The sequence below is a fragment of the Salmo trutta genome, chromosome 33, assembly GCF_901001165.1.
Source record: "Salmo trutta chromosome 33, fSalTru1.1, whole genome shotgun sequence".
In the NCBI taxonomy this organism is placed as follows: Eukaryota; Metazoa; Chordata; class Actinopteri; order Salmoniformes; family Salmonidae; genus Salmo; species Salmo trutta.
In genome coordinates, this window is record NC_042989.1 from 39,816,406 (window position 1) to 39,838,920 (window position 22,515).

Here is a 22,515-nt window from a genome sequence, read left to right on the forward strand (position 1 = left end):
CCCGCAGGTGTGATGTTCGGATGTACCGATCCTGTGCAGGTGTTGTTATACGTGGTCTGCCACAGCGAGGACGATCAGTTGTCCGTCCTGTCTCCCTGTAGCGCTGTCTTAAGCATCTCACAGTACGGACATTTCAATTTATTGCCCTGGCCACATCTGCAGTCCTCATGCCTCCTTGCAGCATGCCTAAGGCACATTCACGCAGATGAGCAGGGACTCTGGGCATCTTTCTTTTGGTGTTTTTCAGAGTCGGTAGAAAGGCCTCTTTAGTGTCCTAAGTTTTCATAACTGTGACCTTAATTGCCTACCGTCTGTAAGCTGTTAGTGTCTTAACAACCGTTCCACAGGTGCATGTTCATTGATTGTTTATGGTTCATTGAACAAGCATGGGAAACAGTGTTTAAACCCTTTACAATGAAGATCTGTGAAGTTATTTGGATTTTTATGAATTATCTTTGAAAGACAGGGTCCTGAAAAAGGGACGTTTCTTTTTTTGCTGAGTGTGTGTGTGTGTGTGTGTGTGTGTGTGTGTGTGTGTGTGTGTGTGTATATGTGTGTGTGTATATGTGTGTGTGTGTGTGTGTGTGTATATGTGTGTGTGTATATGTGTGTGTGTGTGTGTGTGTGTGTGTGTGTGTGTGTATATATATGTGTGTATGTGTGTGTATATATATGTATGTATGTATGTATGTATGTATGTATGTATGTATGTATGTATGTATGTATGTATGTATGTATGTATGTTTGCCAGTTTGTGCTGTACGAGATCTTCAGTTTCTTGGCAATTTCTCGCATGGAATAGCTTTCATTTCTCAGAACAAGAATAGACTGACGAGTTTCAGAAGAAAGTTATTTGTTTCTGGCCATTTTTAGCCTGTAATCGAACTTACAAATGCTGATGCTCCAGATACTCAACTAGTGTAAAGAAGGCCAGTTTTATTGCTTCTTTACTTAGAACAACAGTTTTCAGCTGTGCTAACATAATTGCAAAAGGGTTTTCTAATGATCAATTAGCCTTTTAAAATTATAAACTTGGATTAGCTAACACAACGTGCCATTGGAACACAGGAGTGATGGTTGCTGATAATGGGCCTCTGTACGCCTATGAAGATATTCCATTAAAAAATCTGCTGTTTCCAGCTACAATAATCATTTACAACATTAACAATGTCTACACTGTATTTCTGATCAATTTGATGTTATTACAAATACAAAGAAATGTGATTATTTATGACGCGAGTATTATGATTCAATAATTTTTCTGCTTTCCTTTAGATCCCAACTTTGTGCGCACTTTTCTGACCACCTACCGGTCCTTTTGCAAGCCCCAGGAGCTCCTCGGCCTCTTGATAGACAGGTAGGTCGGACCTGCTTACCAGTGTGTTGTGTTTGTGCATGGGGCCAAGACATATTTCAAGTTTTATTGTCACGTGCACAAGTACAGTGAAAGGCCTTTCTTGCCAGCTTTTTCCCAACAATTCAATAATCAATATCGGTAGTATAAAACAGAACAACAACACACGGGAAGTGAATTATTTCCCGTTTATATCCCTGGAGGGACAATAGAGATAATAGAGTTCTAAAGTGTGTCCTAAATGGCACCCATGGACCCTGGTCTGAAGTAGAGCCCCGTGGACCCTGGTCTGAAGTAGAGCCCCATGGACCCTGGTCTGAAGTAGAGCCCCATGGACCCTGGTCTGAAGTAGAGCCCCATGGACCCCTGGTCTGAAGTAGAGCCCCGTGGACCCTGGTCTGAAGTAGAGCCCCATGGACCCCTGGTCTGAAGTAGAGCCCCATGGACCCCTGGTCTAAAGTAGAGCCCTATGGACCCTGGTCTAAAGTAGAGCCCCATGGACCCTGGTCTGAAGTAGAGCCCCATGGACCCTGGTCTGAAGTAGAGCCCCATGGACCCTGGTCTGAAGTAGAGCCCCATGGACTCTGGTCTAAAGTAGAGCCCCGTGGACCCTGGTCTAAAGTAGAGCCCCATGGACTCTGGTCTAAAGTAGAGCCCCATGGACCCCTGGTCTAAAGTAGAGCCCCATGGACCCCTGGTCTAAAGTAGAGCCCCATGGACCCCTGGTCTAAAGTAGAGCCCCATGGACTCTGGTCTAAAGTAGAGCCCCATGGACCCCCGGTCTAAAGTAGAGCCCCATGGATCCCGGGTCTAAATCCGGGCTGTGTCACAGTCGGCCGTGATTGGGAATCCCATAGGGTGGCGCACAATTGGCCCAGCGTCGTCTGGGTTAGGGTAGGGTATGGCCGGGGTAGGCCATGATTGTAAATAAGAATTTGTTCTTAACTGACTTGCCTAGTTAAATGAAAAGGTTTAAATAAAATGTAAATAAAAAGTCTGCTAGTTCTCTTTTGTCCTCCAGATCTGATGACACCTGTATAAAGCTTTGGTTGTCTGTGTCCTCTGTTCTGTGGTTTGGATTGTTTATAATATATTTTTATATATATTTATTTATTTTTTGCCTTGGGGGAGCGCTTTACAAAGTAAATGAATGATTATTATTTTTGACACGAAGGATTGAGATCCCAGAGCCGGAGCCCACCGAGGCAGACAAGCAGGCTCTATGGAACGGAGATCAGCCAATGGCTGCAGAGCTACAGAGGTTCCGGAGGGAGTACGTCCAACCAGTCCAACTCAGGTATAATCACCACTGTCCAATCAGACTCCATCCCACTGTCCAATCAGACTCCATCCCACTGTCCAATCAGACTCCATCCCACTGTCCAATCAGACTCCATCCCACTGTCCAATCAGACTCCTTCCCACTGTCCAATCAGACCATCGCACCATCCCACTGTCCAATCAGACTCATCCATCCCTCCTTGATGGGGGCGGTCCATCATCACCATTCCTGTTGTCCTAACCTTACGACTTTCTACTGTGGCATCTCTCAAAATAGTTTTTATTTTTAAAGCACAGTGATAACTATTGATATAAAAAGTGCTTTATAAAGGAATTTGACTGATCATTCACCTTCGTGTGTCTCTCAGGGTCCTGAATGTGTTCCGTCAATGGGTGGAACATCATTTCTATGACTTTGAGAACGACCCTGAGCTACGAGGCAGACTGGAGGAGTACATCAGCAGCATTATACAGCTACGAGGTACTACCTCAATACTACTACAGTACTACTACAGTACTACCTCAATACTACTACAGTACCACTACAGTACTACCTCAATACCACTACTACAGTACTACTACAGTACTACCTCCAATATTACAGTACCACTACAGTACTACCTCAATACTACTACAGTACCACTACAGTTCTACCTCAATACCACTACTACAGTACCACTACAATACCACTACTACAGTAGTAGTAGTACTACTACTACAGTACTACCGCAATACTACTATAGTACTATTACCAGGGGTTGGAACTATTCAGGGAACACAACCGAAAATAAATGTTCAAGGAACAGAAACGGGAAAAGGAATGAAAGTGATCCATATTGTTCCGGAACAGAACCGTTATTTTAAAAGCATGGAAACCGGTTAATAACGTTATTTTATGTTCCAGGCATTTTTTTTTTCTAGTCCCACAAAAATGCGCAACAGAATGCTTATGCAATCCCTCACTCTGTCACTTAGAAACTTTATTCCAGTGTCTGCCTGTAAGATGAACATCTTTGCGTGCGCGTTTTTTGGCTACCTGCCCCTCCCCCCTAAGAAGAACAGGCTACTGTACTGAAGTTACACACCAGGCCGTTCCAAGCATGATTCAGAAGATGGGGGGAGAGAGATGTTTTATTAGCTAGAGAGGAGTGGATTCACTTTATAGTTTGTCGTTAAGGATACTATAGGCCTAGTTATAACGTTTCACGTTGGATTTATTAACTACAAAAAGGTAAGAAGTGTTTTTAATGCTGGTGTCGCTTTACACACACAAACTTGTTAGCTAGCTAGCTCAAAGGACATTCGAAGTTCCTCCATAGAAGCCACTCCTCCGTAGGTATAATTCAGATAATGTATGTCATAACAAGATGCCCAGCGTGTCAAGCCCCCCCCCCGTCAACCCTCTCTCGCTCTCTCCCCACCCATAACATTTCTGTTACGTATCGCGCCACAGGCTACACTTGTCTGTCGATCACGCATGTTAACAACTAGCTTGCCTGCTCTATCCGAAACTGATTGGTGAAGTAATTTAATGAGCTGAATGATTTGTATTTATTTTTGTCACATGTTAAAAAAGGAACAGATATGAACAAAATAAACCGTTATTTTATTTGTATTTTTCGAAAAGGTTCACAACTTTATTTTGCTGGTTGGAACAGTGGAATATAACGGAAAAATGTGGGGTTCTGTTCAGAACTAAACAATTGGAAAATAATTTAGATTCCAACCATTGAATACTACACTACTACCTCAATACTACTACAGGATGACCTCAATACTACTACCTCAATACTACTACCTCAATAATACTACAGGACTACCTCAATTGTACTACCTCAATACTACTACCTCAATACTACTACAGGACGACCTCAATACTACTACAGGACTACCTCAATACGACTACCTCAATAATACTACATGACTACCTCACTACTACCTCAATACGACTACCTCAATAATACTACAGGACTACCTCTATTACTACCTCAATGCTACTACAGGACTACCTCAATACTACTACAGGACTACCTCAATACTACTACAGGACTACGTCAATACTACTACAGGACTACCTCAATACTACTACAGGACTACGTCAATACTACTACCTCAATACGACTACCTCAATAATACTACAGGACTACCTCACTACTACCTCAATACTACTACTTCAATAATACTACAGGACGACCTCAATACTACTACCTCAATACTACTACCTCAATACTACTACAGGACGACCTCAATACTACTACAGGACTACCTCAATACGACTTCCTCAATGATACTACAGGACTACGTCAATACTACTACCTCAATACTACTACAGTACTACCTCAATACTACTACCTCAATACTACTACAGTACTACCTCAATACTACTACCTCAATACTACTACAGGACTACCTCAATACTACTACCTCAATACTACTACAGTGCTACCTCAATACTACTACCTCAATAATACTACAGTACTACCTCAATACTACTACCTCAATAATACTACAGTACTACCTCAATACTACTACCTCAATAATACTACAGTACTACCTCAATACTACTACCTCAATACTACTACAGGACTACCTCAATACTACTACCTCAATACTACTACAGGACTACCTCAATACTACTACAGTACTACCTCAATACTACTACAGTACTACCTCAATACTACTACCTCAATACTACTACAGTACTACCTCAATACTACTACAGTACTACCTCAATACTACTACCTCAATACTACTACAGGACTACCTCAATACTACTACCTCAATACTACTACAGGACTACCTCAATACTACTACCTCAATACTACTACAGTGCTACCTCAATACTACTACCTCAATAATACTACAGTACTACCTCAATACTACTACCTCAATACTACTACAGGACTACCTCAATACTACTACCTCAATACTACTACAGTGCTACCTCAATACTACTACCTCAATAATACTACAGTACTACCTCAATACTACTACCTCAATACTACTACAGGACTACCTCAATACTACTACCTCAATACTACTACAGGACTACCTCAATACTACTACAGTACTTCCTCAATACTACTACAGTACTACCTCAATACTACTACAGTACTACCTCAATACTACTACAGTACTACCTCAATACTACTACCTCAATACTACTACAGTACTACCTCAATACTACTACCTCAATACTACTACAGGACTACCTCAATACTACTACCTCAATACTACTACAGTGCTACCTCAATACTACTACCTCAATAATACTACAGTACTACCTCAATACTACTACCTCAATAATACTACAGTACTACCTCAATACTACTACCTCAATAATACTACAGTACTACCTCAATACTACTACCTCAATACTACTACAGGACTACCTCAATACTACTACCTCAATACTACTACAGGACTACCTCAATACTACTACAGTACTACCTCAATACTACTACAGTACTACCTCAATACTACTACCTCAATACTACTACAGTACTACCTCAATACTACTACAGTACTACCTCAATACTACTACCTCAATACTACTACAGGACTACCTCAATACTACTACCTCAATACTACTACAGGACTACCTCAATACTACTACCTCAATACTACTACAGTGCTACCTCAATACTACTACCTCAATAATACTACAGTACTACCTCAATACTACTACCTCAATACTACTACAGGACTACCTCAATACTACTACCTCAATACTACTACAGTGCTACCTCAATACTACTACCTCAATAATACTACAGTACTACCTCAATACTACTACCTCAATAATACTACAGTACTACCTCAATACTACTACCTCAATACTACTACAGGACTACCTCAATACTACTACCTCAATACTACTACAGGACTACCTCAATACTACTACAGTACTACCTCAATACTACTACAGTACTACCTCAATACTACTACAGGACTACCTCAATACTACTACCTCAATACTACTACAGTGCTACCTCAATACTACTACCTCAATAATACTACAGTACTACCTCAATACTACTACCTCAATAATACTACAGTACTACCTCAATACTACTACCTCAATACTACTACAGGACTACCTCAATACTACTACCTCAATACTACTACAGGACTACCTCAATACTACTACAGTACTACCTCAATACTACTACAGGACTACCTCAATACTACTACAGTATTTCTTACTACAATACCAATATGTTAATTCACAGGGACACATTTTTCAGTGTTTGCTGCTTTTATTATCTACTAGTCACTGATGTTATTGTGCAGAAAATGTAATCAAGTTTTAAGTTTAGTTGCTATGTGTAATGAATGCATTGGTGTCCACCAGAACTGTCACAATAAAACATTTTAAGGTGTTACAGAGTCACAAACTTTTACTTCTATTCTCTGACAGTGATTAGATAGGGACTAGACAATGGTCATGTTTTACTTTAGTGAAGTTTAATTTAGCTTAATTGTCATGAATGATAAAAAAAAAACGTAAAAACAAGTCCTTGTCACATGTCCCTTCCTCAGGCAAGTCTATGAGGAAGTGGGTGGAGTCTATCAACAAGATCATCAAGAGGAAGATGCAGACTCAGTCTAACGGGGTCAGCCACAACATCACCTTCGAGAGCCCGCCCCCGCCCATCGAGTGGCACATCAGCCGCCTGGGCCAGACTGACACCTTTGACCTCATGACCCTTCACCCCATAGAGATCGCCCGCCAACTCACCCTGTTGGAGTCAGAGCTATACAGGTTAGACTGACACCTGCTGGTTACTATGGTGATCAGTGACACCTCCATTTTACTGATCTGACCAAAACATGGTTTTAAACCTGCCAGCCAACTGAAGCTGGCAGACCATGTACTGTCCATAGGACTGTGGAAATTTGTTGTTTTCAATCTAATGTGTTGAACACAGGGACTATGGATCGTAAAACAGCCTTTCACAGCTTCTCCTCTTAGAGGTGACGAGAGACGTGCTGCGCAGTGTGTTACTGTCTCCCTTCTGTCCTCAGGGCTGTGAGGCCATCTGAGCTGGTGGGCAGTGTGTTACTGTCCCCCTTCTCTCCTCAGGGCTGTGAGGCCATCTGAGCTGGTGGGCAGTGTGTTACTGTCTCCCTTCTGTCCCCAGGGCTGTGAGGCCATCTGAGCTGGTGGGCAGTGTGTTACTGTCCCCCTTCTCTCCTCAGGGCTGTGAGGCCATCTGAGCTGGTGGGCAGTGTGTTACTGTCCCCCTTCTCTCCTCAGGGATGTGAGGCCATCTGAGCTGGTGGGCAGTGTGTTACTGTCTCCCTTCTGTCCTCAGGGCTGTGAGGCCATCTGAGCTGGTGGGCAGTGTGTTACTGCCTTATTGAAGTGTGTTACTGCCTTATTGAAGTGTGTTACTGCCTTATTGAAGTGTGTTACTGCCTTATTGCAGTGTGTTACTGTCTCCCTTCCCTCCTCAGGGCTGTGAGGCCATCTGAGCTGGTGGGGAGTGTCTGGACCAAAGAGGACAAGGAGAATAACTCTCCCAACCTGCTGAGGATGATCCGTCACACCACCAACCTCACGCTGTGGTTTGAGAAGTGAGTAGTAGTGGTGGTGGTAGTAGGTAGAATACTGTTCAGTAGGTGGAATATGTTATGAAACCGAGTCAAACATGAACTTGTCCAATAAGAAATGTTTTCCTACTGTGTGCCCTACTGAACATCTCCCTGCTGTGAACTCAGTCAGTAACTGTAATACTGTCTCTCTCTGCCTCTCTCTCTCTCTCTCTGCCTCTCTCTCTGTCTCTCTCTCTGCCTCTCTCTCTGTCTCTCTCTCTGTCTCTCTCTCTGTCTCTCTCTCTGTCTCTCTCTCTGCCTCACTCTGTCTCTCTCTCTCTGCCTCACTCTCTCTCTCTCTCTGCCTCTCTCTCTCTCTCTCTCTCTCTCTGCCTCACTCTGTCTTTCTCTCTGCCTCTCTCTCTCTCTCTGCCTCACTCTGTCTCACTCTGTCTCACTCTGTCTCTCTCTCTCTCTGTCTCTCTCTCTGTCTCTCTCTCTGTCTCTCTCTGTCTCACTGTCTCTCTCACTCTGTCTCTCACTCTGTCTCTCACTCTGTCTCTCACTCTGTCTCTCACTCTGTCTCTCACTCTGTCTCTCACTCTGTCTCTCACTCTGTCTCTCACTCTGTCTCTCACTCTGTCTCTCTCTCTGTCTCTCTCTCTGTCTCTCTCTCTGTCTCTCTCTCTGTCTCTCTCTCTGTCTCTCTCTCTGTCTCTCTCTCTGTCTCTGTCTCTCTCTCTGTCTCTCTCTCTCTGTCTCTCTCTCTCTGTCTCTCTCTCTCTGTCTCTCTCTCTCTGTCTCTCTCTCTCTGTCTCTCTCTCTCTGTCTCTCTCTCTGCCTCTCTCTCTGCCTCTCTCTCTGCCTCTCTCTCTGCCTCTCTCTGTCTCTCTTTCTGCCTCACTCTGTCTCTCTCTCTGCCTCTCGTCTCTCTCTCTGTCAGGTGTATTGTGGAAGCAGAGAACCTGGATGAGAGGGTAGCAGTGTTCACACGGGTCATTGAGATCCTTCAGGTGTTTCAGGAGCTCAACAACTTCAACGGTGTTCTGGAGGTGGTCTCTGCCATCAACTCTGTCCCCGTCTACCGGCTAGATCACACCTTTGAGGTGAACACACACATACACCTTCGCTATGGAACGCCGTTTGGGTCTTTGCGTGTCAAAAAAAAACGATACACGTCAAATAACACTTTTTGACACGTCAAAAAAACACAATTCTATCATAGAATGTTGTGTGTTCTGAATTTGTACGTGCAAGCCAAGCACCACCACTACTACTATCAGTAGCACTGTCACAAAACTGTACAAAAAATAATAGTCTGCAAACAAGCACACACCGGCCACGAACGATGTGTTTACAATACCGCGTTGGTAATAAGGCGTTATTTGTTTGACCAAATGGGAAAACATCTGTGTGAGCATTTGAAATAAGATTAAGGATTAAACGAGCAGGATTAAAAATGTTTGCAAATATCTTTGATACAGATGTTATTAGCAACTTCTGCGGCAGCTAGCTAGCTTTAGCTTGGTAGCTAGCTAGCGTTAGCTTGGTAGCTAGCTAGCGTTAGCTTGGTAGCTAGCTAGCTTTAGCTTAGTAGCTAGCTAGCTTTAGCTTGGTAGCTAGCTTTAGCTTGGTAGCTAGCTTTAGCTTGGTAGCTAGCTAGCTTTAGCTTAGTAGCTAGCTAGCACCAATGCAACCAGCCTGAAAACAAGGACCAGTAGAAACTGCAGTCATTTTCATTATTCTTAGCAATGATTTAGGAATCCATGTGAGTAAGTATTAGCTAGGTAGCCACTATTGTTGAACTTAAGTTCATGAAAATAACTAGCTAGCTAGCCACTTAACTTCCTCTGACTAGTGAGGCTTGACTGGACCGGGTTATGTGTTGTGAAGCTAGCCACAATATGGATTAGCCACAATAGTGGAATTTGCGGTTGGCCTTCAAAATAAAAGTCTCTCTTTGAAAGGGACGCAGAAGGTTACAATTGGTGGAATCATGCCATAGACTAGATAATGTTAAACAAGGTTGGAGTGTTGTAATGTGGAGCAATGAAATGGGGTATCAGTCTACTCTGTGACACTCACAGAACACAACTGTGAAGAGATGATGCAAATATTAGCATCGTAGCTCTTATCAGCAGTGGTGGGAAAAGTACCCAATTGTCATACTTGAGTAAAAGTAAAGATACCTTTTTAATTATTTGCTAAAATGTATTAAAAGTAGGCATCGCGAGTGGCGCAGCGGTCTAAGGCGCTTGCAACGCCAAGGGCCATGGGTTCAATTCCCGCTGGGGCCACCCATACTTCAAATGTGTGCCAGCTTGACTGTTAGTCGCTTTGGATAAAAGCATCTGCTAAATGGTATATATTATTATTATTTTACTTCTTGGGCACTAAGACCAGAGATTTTACTGAGCAGCAAGGTCCAGTATGTAGCTTTGTGGGCGACCCGACAAAATTCACATAGAAATGTCATTTATAGATCTGTCACTCGCATTGAAAACAAGTCTGATAAGTGGCAGATCTGTTCTATATGCGCTATTTCTATGCTTTTACTGAGCAGCACGTTAATGAAAGATGTTCATATTGTTATTTTCTTTCAGGCGGTCCCCGAGAGGAAAAAGCGGATCCTAGAGGAAGCAGTGGAACTGAGCCAGGACCATTTCAAGAAGTACCTGGCCAAGCTCAAGTCCATTAACCCACCCTGTGTGCCTTTCTTCGGTAAGACCTATATGACAGAGTGTTTTATCGTCTTTTTTTTTTTTAAACAGACACTTTTATCGAAAGCAAACTGACAGAACTGTCAACGTTGACTGTGACACATCGATTCGGTATATATGTGGCCTACGCGGGAATGGAAGCCCACGACCTTGTTGGCGCTAGCATCATGCTTCAACCCACTGAGCCGATGGACGTATTAGGTTGACTGAGGGATGTATTTAGGTAGGACTACTCTGACCATGTCGCTCTCCTCCCTGTCCCCAGGTATCTACTTGACCAACATCCTGAAGACAGAGGAGGGGAACCCCGACTTCCTGAAAAGACACGGCAAAGAGCTGATCAACTTCAGTAAGAGGAGGAAAGTAGCAGAAATCACAGGAGAGATACAGCAGTACCAGAACCAGCCTTACTGTCTCAAGGTCCAGCAGGACATCAAGGTAGGCCAATCAAAACCGGCCTTACTGTTTCAAGGTCCAGCAGGACACCGAGGTAGTGCGATCAACCAGCCTTACTGTCTCGCCTTCCCTGTGGCTCAGTTGGTAGAGCATGGTGTTTGCAACGCCAGCATGGTGTGTGCAATGCCAGGGTTGTGGGTTCGATTCCCACGGGGGGCCAGTACAAAAAAAAATACAAAAATAAAAAATGCATGAAATGAAATGTATGCATTCACTACTGTAAGTCACTCTGGATAAGCGCGTCTGCTAAATGACTAAAATGTAAAATGTAAAAATGTTTCAAGGTCCAGCAGGACACCGAGGTGGGGCAATCAGTCTGTCTGTTGGTTGGTCTGTCAGTGTATTCATAAACCCCTATTTACTTACTCTCCATCTCTCTCCATCTCTCTCCCTCTCCATCTCTCTCCATCTCTCTCCCTCTCCATCTCCCTCTTTCTCTCGCTTCCTCTCCCTCCTCCCTTTTATCTCGGCCTCTCCCTCTTCTGCACCAGAATGACAGCGTTCTCCTTGCCATTATCCACTCTAAGGAGTATTATTCATCTGACGGTCTGCATTGTGTCTGTGTTTTTGTCCCAGAGGTTTTTTGAGAACCTGAATCCGATGGGCAGTCTGGGTGAGAAGGAGTTCTCGGACTATCTGTTCAACAAGTCTCAGGAGATTGAGCCTCGCAACTGCAAGCAGCCGCCACGATTCGTAAGATTTTATTTTTATGTATCGTCCCTCAGGGTGATCAGTTCTATATCACAAAAAAAAAATGGATCAGGAAGATGAACAGCAATCAGAAACATTTTTAAATTGGAATTTCAGATGACTTCCTGAATTGACATGGAATCAAACCCCCACCCTAAACTCCAGTCCCTGTGCAGAAAATACTTTTTCATATATTCATCTGTCTTTTAACAAAGTGCTTAACAGTTACCAGGTCCTCAAACCTCCTCTTCTACCCTCTCTTCCAGCCCAGGAAGACCATGTACCCCCTGAAGTCCCCGGGGATCCGGCCGGTGCGTACCTCTACGTCAGGGACCCTGAAGGGCCACCCCGTACCCCTGGAGAGAGAGCCCCCCCACAAGATCACCTTCAGGAGCATCGCTGAGACGGAGCATGAGATCTCTTCCACAGCCTCGGTACCCACCTCACCCAACACCCCCACACCCCCGCAGTCTGCAACCTCAGACCTCATCTCTGTCTTCATGGAGCAAGACCTCTGCAACTCCTACGGTGAGGCTGGGGCACAAAGACACACTCTCTCACACACACACACACACACACACACACACACACACACACACACACACACACACACACACACACACATAGACACACACAGACACACACACACACCAATGTACAAGTACACACACACACACACACACACACACACACACACACACACAGTTGTACATGAATACACACACATGCACACACACTTATATCTGGTGAAACACTGTGAACAGTATATCTGGTGATGAAACACTGTGAACAGTATATCTGATGGTGAAACACTGTGAACAGTATATCTGATGAAACACTGTGAACAGTATATCTGGTGGTGAAACACTGTGAACAGTATATCTGGTGAAACACTGTGAACAGTATATCTGATGAAACACTGTGAACAGTGTATCTGGTGAAACACTGTGAACAGTATATCTGATGGTGAAACACTGTGAACAGTATATCTGATGGTGAAACACTGTGAACAGTATATCTGGTGAAACACTGTGAACAGTATATCTGGTGAAACACTGTGAACAGTATATCTGGTGATGAAACACTGTGAACAGTATATCTGGTGGTGAAACACTGTGAACAGTATATCTGATGGTGAAACACTGTGAACAGTATATCTGATGGTGAAACACTGTGAACAGTATATCTGATGGTGAAACACTGTGAACAGTATATCTGATGAAACACTGTGAACAGTATATCTGATGAAACACTGTGAACAGTATATCTGATGGTGAAACACTGTGAACAGTATATCTGATGAAACACTGTGAACAGTATATCTGATGATGAAACACTGTGAACAGTATATCTGGTGATGAAACACTGTGAACAGTATATCTGATGAAACACTGTGAACAGTATATCTGGTGATGAAACACTGTGAACAGTATATCTGGTGATGAAACACTGTGAACAGTATATCTGGTGAAACACTGTGAACAGTATATCTGATGGTGAAACACTGTGAACAGTATATCTGATGAAACACTGTGAACAGTATATCTGGTGAAACACTGTGAACAGTATATCTGGTGAAACACTGTGAACAGTATATCTGGTGATGAAACACTGTGAACAGTGTATCTGGTGATGAAACACTGTGAACAGTGTATCTGGTGAAACACTGTGAACAGTGTATCTGATGAAACACTGTGAACAGTATATCTGGTGATGAAACACTGTGAACAGTGTATCTGGTGATGAAACACTGTGAACAGTATATCTGGTGAAACACTGTGAACAGTGTATCTGGTGAAACACTGTGAACAGTATATCTGGTGAAACACTGTGAACAGTATATCTGGTGATATTGGTAGAATCGATATATTTCAACATCTGTCTTAATTTTACAGGTGGAAACTCCATATTCGCTAATGTTCTCCTCCCTCCCTCAAGTGAGTGTTACTGATGTTCTGTATGATGTGGTGTCTCCCGTCCCGTCCCGTCCCGTCCCGTCCGTCCGTCCGTCCGTCCGTCCGTCTGTCTGTCTGTCCCGTCTGTCCCGTCTGTCTGTCCCGTCTGTCCCGTCTGTCTGTCCCGTCTGTCCTGTCCCGTCTGTCTGTCCCGTCTGTCTGTCCTGTCCCGTCTGTCCGTCTGTCCGTCTGTCTGTCCCGTCTGTCCCGTCTGTCTGTCTGTCTGGTCTGTCTGTCCCGTCTGTCTGTCTGTCTGGTCTGTCTGTCTGGTCTGTCCCGTCTGTCTGTCCCGTCTGTCTGTCCCGTCTGTCTGGTCTGTCTGTCTGGTCTGTCTGTCTGTCTGGTCTGTCTGTCTGTCTGGTCTGTCTGTCTGGTCTGTCTGTCTGTCTGTCTGTCCCGTCTGTCTGTCTGTCCCGTCTGTCTGTCTGGTCTGTCTGTCTGGTCTGTCTGTCTGTCTGTCTGTCTGTCTGTCCCGTCTGTCTGGTCTGTCCCGTCTGTCTGTCCCGTCTGTCTGTCTGTCTGTCTGTCGTTAGGAAACAGAGCTCCTTAGCTTGATCCCATGGAGGATGCTGATAGACTGGGCTCTGTGTGTGTATATATGTGTCTAGTCCCCCCCCGCTGTGTCGAGTCCCCCCCCCCGCTGTGTCGAGTCCCCCCCCCCCGCTGTGTCGAGTCCCCCCCCCCGCTGTGTCGAGTCCCCCTCCCGCTGTGTCGAGTCCCCCCCCCGCTGTGTCGAGTCCCCCCCCCCCCCGCTGTGTCGAGTCCCCCCCCCCCGCTGTGTCGAGTCCCCCCCCCGCTGTGTCGAGTCCCCCCCCCCGCTGTGTCGAGTCCCCCCCCCCGCTCTGTCGAGTCCCCCCCCCCGCTGTGTCGAGTCCCCCCCCCCCCCGCTGTGTCGAGTCCCCCCCCCCCCGCTGTGTCGGTCCCCCCCCCCGCTGTGTCGAGTCCCCCCCCCGCTGTGTCGAGTCCCCCCCCCCCGCTGTGTCGAGTCCCCCCCCCCGCTGTGTCGAGTCCCCCCCCCCGCTGTGTCGAGTCCCCCCCCCCCCCCCCCCCGCTGTGTCGAGTCCCCCCCCCGCTGTGTCGAGTCCCCCCCGCTGTGTCGAGTCTCCCCCCCCCCCGCTGTGTCGAGTCCCCCCCTCAGTCTACTGTATGACAACTGCTGCTGTTAAAAGGGATTTATAAATACATTTGATTGATTGATCTCTTGTACCCTGATATGTGTAGAGTTCCAGTCAGTATCTTGTGGAAGCCTTCACCAGCTAGGAGAGGACTTACTCAAGCCTCCTCCACTTCCCCCACGCAGGAAGGATGCTTTCTCTGAGGCCAAGGTTAAAACACACACACACACCACTGTTTTTGTATGGAAAATATGGCACGGGACATTTGAACGGCAGAATTTTAATTTACCATACATTTAAGAAATGTACCGGACCCGTATGCATTTGGTTACGTAACCTGATTAGGCCGTTCACACACAGTGCTCAGAATGACAGAAATCACATCTAGATTATGGTAATTTATCTTAACAGAAAATGGAATTCGGATGCAACGAATTCCGATGAGCAATTTTCAAGATGTCGGAATAGATAGGTGGCGCGAGTCCATAATGCTTGGAGAAGATTTCCCTAAAGTACATTTGAATGACATTTCCAAAAATGATATAGCCTAAATGGCTTACTCTTCTTTCTTGTCTGTACATAAATAAATACAATTATTCAAAATAGGCTACTACACCAAAAAGCCGGAATCGAACCAGGGTCTGTAGTGACACCTCTAGCACTGAGATGCAGTGCCTTAGACCGCTGCAACACTCGGGAACCCAAGAAGGGTCCGCAGTTGGGCCCAAGAAGGGCCCGCAGTTTGGGCTCAAGAAGGGCCCGCAGTTTGGGCCCCAAGAAGGGCCCGCAGTTTGGGCTCAAGAAGGGCCCGCAGTTTGGGCCCCAAGAAGGGCCCGCAGTTTGGGCCCCAAGAAGGGCCCGCAGTTTGGGCCCCAAGAAGGGCCCGCAGTTTGGGCCCCAAGAAGGGCCCGCAGTTTGGGCCCCAAGAAGGGCCCGCAGTTTGGGCTCAAGAAGGGCCCGCAGTTTGGGCAGCGAGCGCAGCAGATGACCAAATAGATGACGGTTGAGTTGTGACTGTCAGTGAAAAGCAGAGCGACCCAGCCAGGCATATCGCAATATATAAAAAAAAAAAAAAGAATACAATCGTGGAAAAACAGTTTGGAAAACAAATGGCTGTTGCTGTAAAGATGAGACAATGACAAAGACTCCAATCAGTCTTTTTAGTTATCAAACCTTACCTTTATTGAGTGAAAAGTCTTATTGGCACCAGGGAAGAACATCAGCCATATCCCACAGGGAGAGTAGTGCGCATAGTCACTGTCTTTATCGTTGGGTCAGTGCCACTTAAGTTAGGTTTTTGAAACAATAATTTCCTCCTCCAGGTAAGATGGACGTCATATTCTATTAGTGTCTTCACCTTCTCGAAAGGCCTTGATGTGACACAGTCGTTTTTATTGAACTGTTTGTCAGTGTCAGCAGTGTAGGCTGCTACCCTGTCATTTGTTGTATTCAAAAATAAATATTCTGCTAATCAGCTCCTCCAGTCATATAAAGTGTAGTAGAATTGCAGGAAATGTGTTTTTTTTTTTTTTTAAAGGCCAACATTTTCCTGTGCAAAGAAAGGAGAGGAAAGGTAGGCTCTCTGATATAGCCTACTCTAAATTAAATCCAAATCAAATCACATTTTATTTGTCACATGCGCCGAATACAACACCTTACCGTAAAATGCTTACTTACAAGCCCTTAATCAACAATGCAGTTTTAAGAGTTAAAAATAAGAATTAGCATAGGCTATTTATTTATAAGCAAGGTAAGACATACCTCATATGTAGTAAAACGTTCAGGTTTCAAACAATTAAGTCTATGTTTTATAAATGCATACTGCCTCCAGCTCGTCTCAAAGTGGTGTGATGCGCTGACGAAGCCTACCTTCCCCTGCCTACCTTCCGCTGCCTACCTTCCGCAGCCTACCTTCCGCTGCCTACCTTCCGCTGCCTACCTTCCGCAGCCTACCTTCCGCTGCCTACCTTCCGCTGCCTACCTTCCGCTGCCTACCTTCCGCTGCCTACCTTCCGCTGCCTACCTTCCGCTGCCTACCTTCCGCTGCCTACCTTCCCCTGCCTACCTTCCGCTGCCTACCTTCCGCAGCCTACCTTCCGCAGCCTACCTTCCGCAGCCTACCTTCCGCTGCCTACCTTCCGCTGCCTACCTTCCGCTGCCTACCTTCCGCTGCCTACCTTCCGCTGCCTACCTTCCGCTGCCTACCTTCCGCTGCCTACCTTCCGCTGCCTACCTTCCGCAGCCTACCTTCCGCAGCCTACCTTCCGCAGCCTACCTTCCGCAGCCTACCTTCCGCAGCCTACCTTCCGCAGCCTACCTTCCGCAGCCTACCTTCCGCAGCCTACCTTCCGCAGCCTACCTTCCGCAGCCTACCTTCCGCTGCCTACCTTCCGCAGCCTACCTTCCGCAGCCTACCTTCCGCAGCCTACCTTCCGCAGCCTACCTTCCGCAGCCTACCTTCCGCAGCCTACCTTCCGCTGCCTACCTTCCGCTGCCTACCTTCCGCTGCCTACCTTCCGCTGCCTACCTTCCGCTGCCTACCTTCCGCAGCCTACCTTCCGCAGCCTACCTTCCGCTGCCTACCTTCCGCTGCCTACCTTCCGCTGCCTACCTTCCGCAGCCTACCTTCCGCTGCCTACCTTCCGCAGCCTACCTTCCGCTGCCTACCTTCCGCAGCCTACCTTCCGCAGCCTACCTTCCGCAGCCTACCTTCCGCAGCCTACCTTCCGCAGCCTACCTTCCGCAGCCTACCTTCCGCAGCCTACCTTCCGCAGCCTACCTTCCGCTGCCTACCTTCCGCAGCCTACCTTCCGCTGCCTACCTTCCGCTGCCTACCTTCCGCAGCCTACCTTCCGCTGCCTACCTTCCGCAGCCTACCTTCCGCTGCCTACCTTCCGCAGCCTACCTTCCGCAGCCTACCTTCCGCTGCCTACCTTCCGCTGCCTACCTTCCGCTGCCTACCTTCCGCAGCCTACCTTCCGCTGCCTACCTTCCGCAGCCTACCTTCCGCTGCCTACCTTCCGCAGCCTACCTTCCGCAGCCTACCTTCCGCTGCCTACCTTCCGCTGCCTACCTTCCGCAGCCTACCTTCCGCAGCCTACCTTCCGCTGCCTACCTTCCGCTGCCTACCTTCCGCTGCCTACCTTCCGCTGCCTACCTTCCGCTGCCTACCTTCCGCTGCCTACCTTCCGCTGCCTACCTTCCGCTGCCTACCTTCCGCTGCCTACCTTCCGCTGCCTACCTTCCGCTGCCTACCTTCCGCTGCCTACCTTCCGCTGCCTACCTTCCGCAGCCTACCTTCCGCTGCCTACCTTCCGCTGCCTACCTTCCGCAGCCTACCTTCCGCTGCCTACCTTCCGCAGCCTACCTTCCGCTGCCTCTCTTCCGCAGCCTACCTTCCGCAGCCATCCTTCCGCAGCCTACCTTCCGCAGCCTACCTTCCGCTGCCTACCTTCCGCTGCCTACCTTCCGCTGCCTACCTTCCGCTGCCTACCTTCCGCAGCCTACCTTCCGCAGCCTACCTTCCGCAGCCTACCTTCCGCTGCCTACCTTCCGCAGCCTACCTTCCGCAGCCTACCTTCCGCTGCCTACCTTCCGCTGCCTACCTTCCGCTGCCTACCTTCCGCTGCCTACCTTCCGCAGCCTACCTTCCGCAGCCTACCTTCCGCTGCCTACCTTCCGCAGCCTACCTTCCGCTGCCTACCTTCCGCAGCCTACCTTCCGCTGCCTCTCTTCCGCAGCCTACCTTCCGCAGCCATCCTTCCGCAGCCTACCTTCCGCAGCCTACCTTCCGCTGCCTACCTTCCGCTGCCTACCTTCCGCTGCCTACCTTCCGCTGCCTACCTTCCGCAGCCTACCTTCCGCAGCCTACCTTCCGCAGCCTACCTTCCGCTGCCTACCTTCCGCAGCCTACCTTCCGCAGCCTACCTTCCGCTGCCTACCTTCCGCTGCCTACCTTCCGCTGCCTACCTTCCGCTGCCTACCTTCCGCAGCCTACCTTCCGCAGCCTACCTTCCGCTGCCTACCTTCCGCAGCCTACCTTCCGCTGCCTACCTTCCGCAGCCTATGCATTTGAATGGCGAATGGTGAAGCGCGCTTCAATTACCAGTTGAGAAATAAACATTTAGTCTCTTTTTAAAATCATGGACAAAAATGGATCGGAGCTCATTATTTCACAATGGGATCTTTTTTTTTCTTCTCTTCCCCCGGACAATTTATTTATCGGCTTTTCTTATTTAATTTTTGGCTAAAAGCCGGCTATTACCAGCTAGAGGAAACCCTGATACTCACGTGAATACAATGTCCTCCTTAGTGCTTGTTGCATTTCAAGTTTGTGTGTTCTTGTGAAATAGGATGCTCTTGGTAACATAGTGTAGAGTACGCCGTTTATTGTTGTGAAATATTGGTGTTGAATTCTTTTGAAATATGTTTCTCTGTGAGTTTAATCTGACTGCTTATTAACAATGACTGTTTTTAATCCTGTTTTTGTTTTTTAATTCAGGTATATGTTTCTTTGTTAGTTTATCTAACTGTGACCACTGTGTGTTCTAGTTGAGTTCCAGGTCTGATAGTCCTCCAGCCATCCCCCCCAGGCTACCCCCTCCTCTCCCCAGGATCCAGCCCCGCGTCCCGGTCTACAACGGCCCCAGCGACGGCCCCCTCTCCAGCCCCCCACTACCACCTCCCCGGGACCCCCAGCCAGACACCCCTCCACCTATCCCCCAGAGACCCCCAGAGATCTTCATCAACTACCCCTTGAACCTTCAACCCTCCCCCGTCGGACGCTTCCACTGGGACTTTTGCAGCTCCCCGTCGTCCCCCGGCACGCCCCCGGGCACCCCGTCTCCCCGCATCCCCCGACGGAGCTGCCCCCTCAGCGCCAGTCAGAACAGTCTCTGCCCGCTCCCGCTGCCCATCATGGCGCCCCCCGTGCCCCCTCGCCACAACTCCAACTCCTCCGCCCAGCTCCCCAAACTCCCCCCAAAGACCTACAAGAGGGAGCTGTTGCCGCCCCCATTACAGAGCCTCTCATTGGTGGAGAACACGGACACTAGCCAATGAGGAGCCTTCTGCTTCTTTTGTTGTTTATTGTTTTTTGTTGTCAACATGGAAGCCTTTGAGTTGCTCCACACAATACAAACTGCAAACAAACTATGTCCTACATCAAACTATGACCTACCTGATGACCTGGAGCGGATAAAAACAAACTAATCATGATTTTTAAAGCTACTGATCGTAAAGAAGACTTAGTTTCCAACCCCGCCCACTCATCTCCTGACACGCCTCTCAGGAATCAGTAGCTCCACCTTCATGCCAATAGAAAATACACCACAGTGTGCCAGCCAATGAACAAGTAGCCTCAAGACACTGATTCAAACTCCTCCTCTCTGTGTGTGTGTGTGTGTGTGTGTGTGCGCATGTCACATACCTGTACACAGCACAACACACACGTCACTGTGTTTCTTGGTACAGACATCCCACTCTGTGCTAGAGTGGACAGGACAACAAGCTATGCTCTAGCAGTTGCCCTCCTCCTATCCTGACAAGTGGTTTTATGTTTTTACCCCGGGGCTCTCCAGCCTGTCCTGGTCCAGTGTGGTAACCTCATACTCTGTGTTTCCGTTGTTCCATTGGCACACTGTAGTGCTAGGAGCAGCATTCACTCACTCACCCAGGACGTCAGTGGCTCACTTGTGGCTCACTGACAGACAGACAGTCACTGGACCTGTTCGGACCTCACTGCTCTTTTATGATCAAACTTATCAATTGCTCTGTACCGCGGTTTCTGTACCGAGGTTTCTGTACTGCGGTTTCTGTCTGGAGCAAGCATGAGCAGAGTGTTTTCAGAATCCTCTGAGGCCTCTCAACTCTTCCCATTGTGTTCTGTTGTTCTCTACTAAACTCTTAATTTAGTAGCCAAAGTTTTTATTTGATTCAGGGGGATAACTAAGGGATAAAACTTTTTTCTATTTTTTTTTGGAGGAGGAGGAATGATAAGACAAACTAAAAATGGGATGCAAATTATATTTAATTCATTCAGAACTGACTGAAAGCGTTTAGCAAAAAAACAAAAAAATTGTTTTTTGCTACGGTGTGCGACTAATGAATAAACACCCCCCCCTGCTGGTCGTAGCTACACCCTCTACTTCAGATGTTAGACTTTAATCCCACAGCACTGACCTCTAACCTATAACCTGAGGCAGGGAGCCATTCAGAATGAGGGAGAGAGACAGACGGATGGACAGATGGGAGGACAGATGGACGGTGAGTGTCGGGTAGGATCCACTTGCACATTTAGCTGGAGCAGGGCAGCAGGGACGTCTAGTTGTCTACCCTCGTCAGTCATGTGATGGAGAAGTCTGTCTGTGTCTGGACTATAGAAAACGATAGAGGCCTCTAGTGGTCAAAAGGCTATATTAGCATGGGCAGCGCCATTGAGGGCTTCCATCGTGCTTCCGCCATTTTAAAGTAGTCAAGATTGGCAACTGGGTGGGGATTCCTGTGAGTTGTAGCCTCAATGGCGCTGCCCGTGCTGTCACAGACGCTTAATGGCGCTGATATAAATATGAGTCCTCTATCTATCTCTATGGAGCTGCCCATGCTGTCACGGCGCTGATATAAATGAGTCCTCTATCCATCTCTATGGGGCTGTGATATAAATAAGTCCTCTATCTATCTCTATGGAGCTGCCCATGCTGTCAGACGCTATAATGGCACAGACATAAATGAGTCCTCTATCTATCTCTATGGAGCTGCCCATGCTGTCACAGACATAAATGAGTTCTCTATCTATCTCTATGGAGCTGCCCATGCTGTCAGACGCTATAGTGGCACAGATATAAATGAGTCCTCTATCTCTCTATGTAGCTGCCCATGCTGTCACAGACATAAATGAGTCCTCTATCTATCTCTATGGAGCTGCCCATGCTGTCAGACGCTATAGTGGCACAGATATAAATGAGTCCTCTATCTATCTCTATGGAGCTGCCCATGCTGTCAGATGCTATAATGGCACAGATATAAATGAGTCCTCTATCTATCTCTATGGAGCTGCCCATGCTGTCACAGACATAAATTAGTTCTCTATCTATCTCTATGGAGCTGCCCATGCTGTCAGACGCTATAGTGGCACAGATATAAATGAGTCCTCTATCTAGCTCTATGGAGCTGCCCATGCTGTCACAGACATAAATGAGTTCTCTATCTATCTCTATGGAGCTGCCCATGCTGTCACAGACATAAATGAGTTCTCTATCTATCTCTATGGAGCTGACCATGCTGTCAGACGCTATAGTGGCACAGATATAAATGAGTCCTCTATCTATCTCTATGGAGCTGCCCATGCTGTCAGATGCTATAATGGCACAGATATAAATGAGTCCTCTATCTATCTCTATGGAGCTGCC

General features: G+C 47.0%; 1 protein-coding gene across 3 annotated transcripts in view; it reads left to right on the forward strand.

The window, feature by feature from the left end:
* Nucleotides 1-21,177, forward strand: part of sos2 (son of sevenless homolog 2 (Drosophila)) — a 101,901-nt gene extending 80,724 nt beyond the window's left edge. For all 3 annotated transcript variants that reach the window (XM_029730920.1, XM_029730921.1, XM_029730922.1), the window contains 13 exons: nucleotides 1,276-1,357; nucleotides 2,529-2,651; nucleotides 3,004-3,116; nucleotides 7,178-7,400; nucleotides 8,096-8,215; nucleotides 9,117-9,279; nucleotides 10,777-10,894; nucleotides 11,159-11,331; nucleotides 11,926-12,042; nucleotides 12,306-12,567; nucleotides 13,935-13,976; nucleotides 15,216-15,319; nucleotides 19,661-21,177. In XM_029730920.1, the coding sequence (XP_029586780.1) occupies nucleotides 1,276-1,357; nucleotides 2,529-2,651; nucleotides 3,004-3,116; nucleotides 7,178-7,400; nucleotides 8,096-8,215; nucleotides 9,117-9,279; nucleotides 10,777-10,894; nucleotides 11,159-11,331; nucleotides 11,926-12,042; nucleotides 12,306-12,567; nucleotides 13,935-13,976; nucleotides 15,216-15,319; nucleotides 19,661-20,170 (2,150 nt within the window). In that variant the 3' untranslated portion in view covers nucleotides 20,171-21,177. The remainder of the gene's footprint in view (nucleotides 1-1,275; nucleotides 1,358-2,528; nucleotides 2,652-3,003; nucleotides 3,117-7,177; nucleotides 7,401-8,095; nucleotides 8,216-9,116; nucleotides 9,280-10,776; nucleotides 10,895-11,158; nucleotides 11,332-11,925; nucleotides 12,043-12,305; nucleotides 12,568-13,934; nucleotides 13,977-15,215; nucleotides 15,320-19,660) is intronic.
* The last annotated feature ends 1,338 nt before the right edge of the window (nucleotides 21,178-22,515 follow it).